General features: G+C 33.0%; 1 protein-coding gene across 1 annotated transcript; it reads right to left on the minus strand.

The window, feature by feature from the left end:
• Positions 1-2257: 2257 nt before the first annotated feature.
• LOC122590160 (heavy metal-associated isoprenylated plant protein 26-like) lies at positions 2258-3144 on the minus strand. Its single transcript, XM_043762494.1, has 2 exons — positions 3058-3144; positions 2258-2647 (listed from the first exon to the last, which is right to left on the minus strand). The coding sequence occupies exons 1-2, from the start codon at positions 3142-3144 to the stop codon at positions 2258-2260; spliced, it is 477 nt and encodes a 158-aa protein (XP_043618429.1).
• Between the last annotated feature and the right edge of the window lie 416 nt (positions 3145-3560).

Below are 3560 nucleotides of genomic sequence, written 5' to 3' on the forward strand. Positions count from 1 at the left end.
AAACTAGTTTAAAACTTTAAATCAATTAATGTGTTTTAAATCTTAACCCAAAACTCTGTTGTTCATTTAGTAAATCAAGTTAGTTTAGACTAATGTATAAATTCTATATTTTTTAAAACGTATGTAAGCTTAACTCTAATATTCTTCTTGTTTCAAGTAAATTACAATCACATAAAATGACACCAAAATTACCATTGGTCAAACCATTGACTATATCTTTTTTTTTTCTTTGACAACCAACAAACAACTTTGTTATTTCACTAGCAAGTTGCTAGAACAATGTAAGTGTACAACATATAGAGCAATTCTTATAAGATATAACGACCAACCAAGACACGGTAAACATCCATAGGAAACTCCAAGTATTTGAGTTCATCTTAACCCTCTTCACCAACCAGAATGAATAAGACTTTCTGTATGTGACTCAAAATCGTTAAGATTAATACCAAGCGCCTCGCCAATAGCGATTGTCACATCTAATTCTCTGGAATACTAGAATTTGGATGTTGTGCTTGGGGTTTTGGAACAACTTCAATACTCGGATGGGGAGTGATATTTCTACAACAAGTTTTTGACATCTACAACAATGCACGTTTTATACACTTGTACACTGTACAGTATAATATGTACGTTTGTTGTAGATGGCAAAAAATTGTTGTAGATACATCATTCCCTTACTCGGATCATCCAAATATTTACTTGGTCTTGGTCATTCCTGTATTCCTCCAGTTCACCAGATTTAAACCAAAAGTTAAAAAGAATAGGAAATTGCATCTATCTTTTCTTTTTCTAGATAACTTTCTTACGTTTTTCTTAGTGGGTCTTGCAATATGATCTTCCATGCAAATCATCGAATTGGTTAATATTGTAGGATTTTTGGCCTAAGTTTGTTAGCTCGAGGAAAAGCCTTTTTGTGGCCCAACAGTTCATGAAACATAGGTTGAATTTGTTTGATCTTAACCTTCTTCTTGGCCCTTAACAACGAGCCCTAATTAGAAAATGTCATTTAATTCTCTGTTTCTGCTTCAAGTTACAAGTGTCTAACAGGAAACGCCCAAATCAATATTTCTATAAGGGAAGTGCCGAAGTGATATTTGTACACCATTTAATGTATGATAATGCACAGATTTTATAATTGTACGGGCTAGTAATACATAGTTGTAATATATTAATCAAAAGAAATGGTACAAATATCACTTTCCTTTCTATAAGTTCAATTGTCAATAGGAAAAACACACTCCCATTTCCTTTCTATAAGTTCCATTGTCCATAGGAAAAACACACTCCCATTGTTTTATCGTCGTTCAACACTATTCAATCGTAAAAATATCTTCATAGTTAATCTAATCTAATTTAATTTTAATTACCTTTTAAACGATAACGGCTAGCTGCTTTTATAGTTTAGGAATTCTATACAATATTCTTTAAGCAACAATTTAGATGGATAATAAAGACGTCATAAGTTTGATCATCATCTCATACAATAGATTGTAAGGTCCTTTCTACCTTTTAAGTAGAAAAAGTCTAAATATTTAGGTAGATGTAAAATCTATCTACATCAATCATAACCTCCCTCATATACTGTGGAACAATTTTTTTTTTAATTATTCTCTTGCAACAATTGGCTGATTAACCAATAATAGAGTACGAAAGGAAGCCCCGTTATATAGATTGAATATCTATATAGATTAACCAGCTATTTAATTTTCCACCCTCGGCCCATAACAACCAGCTTCAATTCCTTCTACATTCAAGTTACTATTTTACTTTCAAGTTACTTGTCAATGCTTCAATGCCCGAAAGAAAAGTATTTTGGATTTTTGGTACTGGACTAATTAGTTCTTAATAAAGTACGGCTTTTATAGTGACACACTTTCATGGCTAGCGCTATTTTTTACGAGTATTTTAAGTTTCCGTTTTGCTCAAATCTTATCTGAATTGCATTTTTAGTAGCATGACACCCTCCACCTTTTTTGTTCTATAGTTTAATAATTAAGATAAGTGATATTGATACCAATAAATTGTTTAATTTACAATAAATGTGTATTAAGTATTTGTACAATATATTGTAATACTTGTACAGTGTGGTAAGTTAATCAATTTATATGATACGATTATCACTTCGTTTTAATTAGTTTTAATTAAGTTAATCAATTTATATGGTACGATTATCACTTCGTTTTAATTAATTAACATGTCATATATACATGTCCTCCTAATATACATTGAAAACAAACATACATTGAAAACAAACGAACTACATAACTATACAAGCCGTGGGATTTTCATCACTAAAAGCCGTGGTATACCGAATCTCAGTAGAACTCGCCCGCACCAAACCCTCGGTCGACGGATCCACATCGACCGTATTCCTAACATACCCAGGAGGCGCTTTTTTGTCGTAAACACCCGGAAGGTAAGGTTTCTCCACCACATCGTACGGCACGTACGGCCACATCTCGGCTTTTTTCCCGGTCCGATGCCGAACTCGATTCAATACTTTCTCTGGGTCCACATATCCAACTACGGTCAGCTTGCTTTTTTTGGGGTCCACGTCGACTGAACTCACTCCTTTCATTCCTGTCACGGACTTCCTTACCCTCCTTTCGCATCCTTCACAATCCATCTTTACTTTTATTTCCACCGTCTGTCACCAACACGTACACAATTTCATTGTCACTAAAAATATATACACGAGATTCTATAAAAAATAAAAAAATAAAAAGCTAAAAGTTATTGAAATTCCTTGGTTAAATTTTATTGCTAGAAACCATATATACCGTACCATTCATTATTTCGTTATTGTTAGATTAATTGTTTTTTAATTACTAGAACATTTGAAGTCGTCCAGTGAGATTAATTGCTCAAAAGTCATCAAACCATATACAGTACTTAAAATATATTGTACGGTTATTTCAAACCGTGTGTATCCAATCACTAGCTAGCTACTTTAAGAAGAAAAACGTAATATTAATTAATGATACATAAGAACTACCTATGTAAAAAAAATCAATAAGAGGCTAAAACTCATGAATGAAGTGTAAATGAGTGAGAGACCTGAAGTTGATTTTTCTTCTTAAGTTTCTTTCCATGGCGATCGTGACATGAATCATATAGGTCCGATAGACAGGCTGCAACACCCATGATACAATATGTGTGTTTTGTATGTAGAATTGTAAGAGTATCGATCGAGAGGATGAAAACTGTGGGATTGATAAGTGATCGTGAAGGGAAAAATAGATCATAATAAGAAAAGGTGCAAAATGGTGATGCATGATTATTGAGGTGGGTCTGTAAGGTTCCGCCACGTAGGATCATGGGCTCTTGAAACATCCACCAGGTGGTGGAAACTTCTTGGCTTATCATCACTTATCGCATATCATTTAGGGAACAGTGCATTACTTATATGCTCCTAGCCTCCTTCGTATGTCACTAACCTAACAATTTTTTTCAAACATCCATTCAAAATATATGATTTCATGAAAACATAAACATAAACATTTTAATGGTGAAATTTTATGCATATCCTAAATAACAAGATATTAATTATAAGTTGTTAT

The sequence above is a fragment of the Erigeron canadensis genome, chromosome 2 (assembly GCF_010389155.1).
Source record: "Erigeron canadensis isolate Cc75 chromosome 2, C_canadensis_v1, whole genome shotgun sequence".
NCBI lineage: Eukaryota > Viridiplantae > Streptophyta > Magnoliopsida > Asterales > Asteraceae > Erigeron > Erigeron canadensis.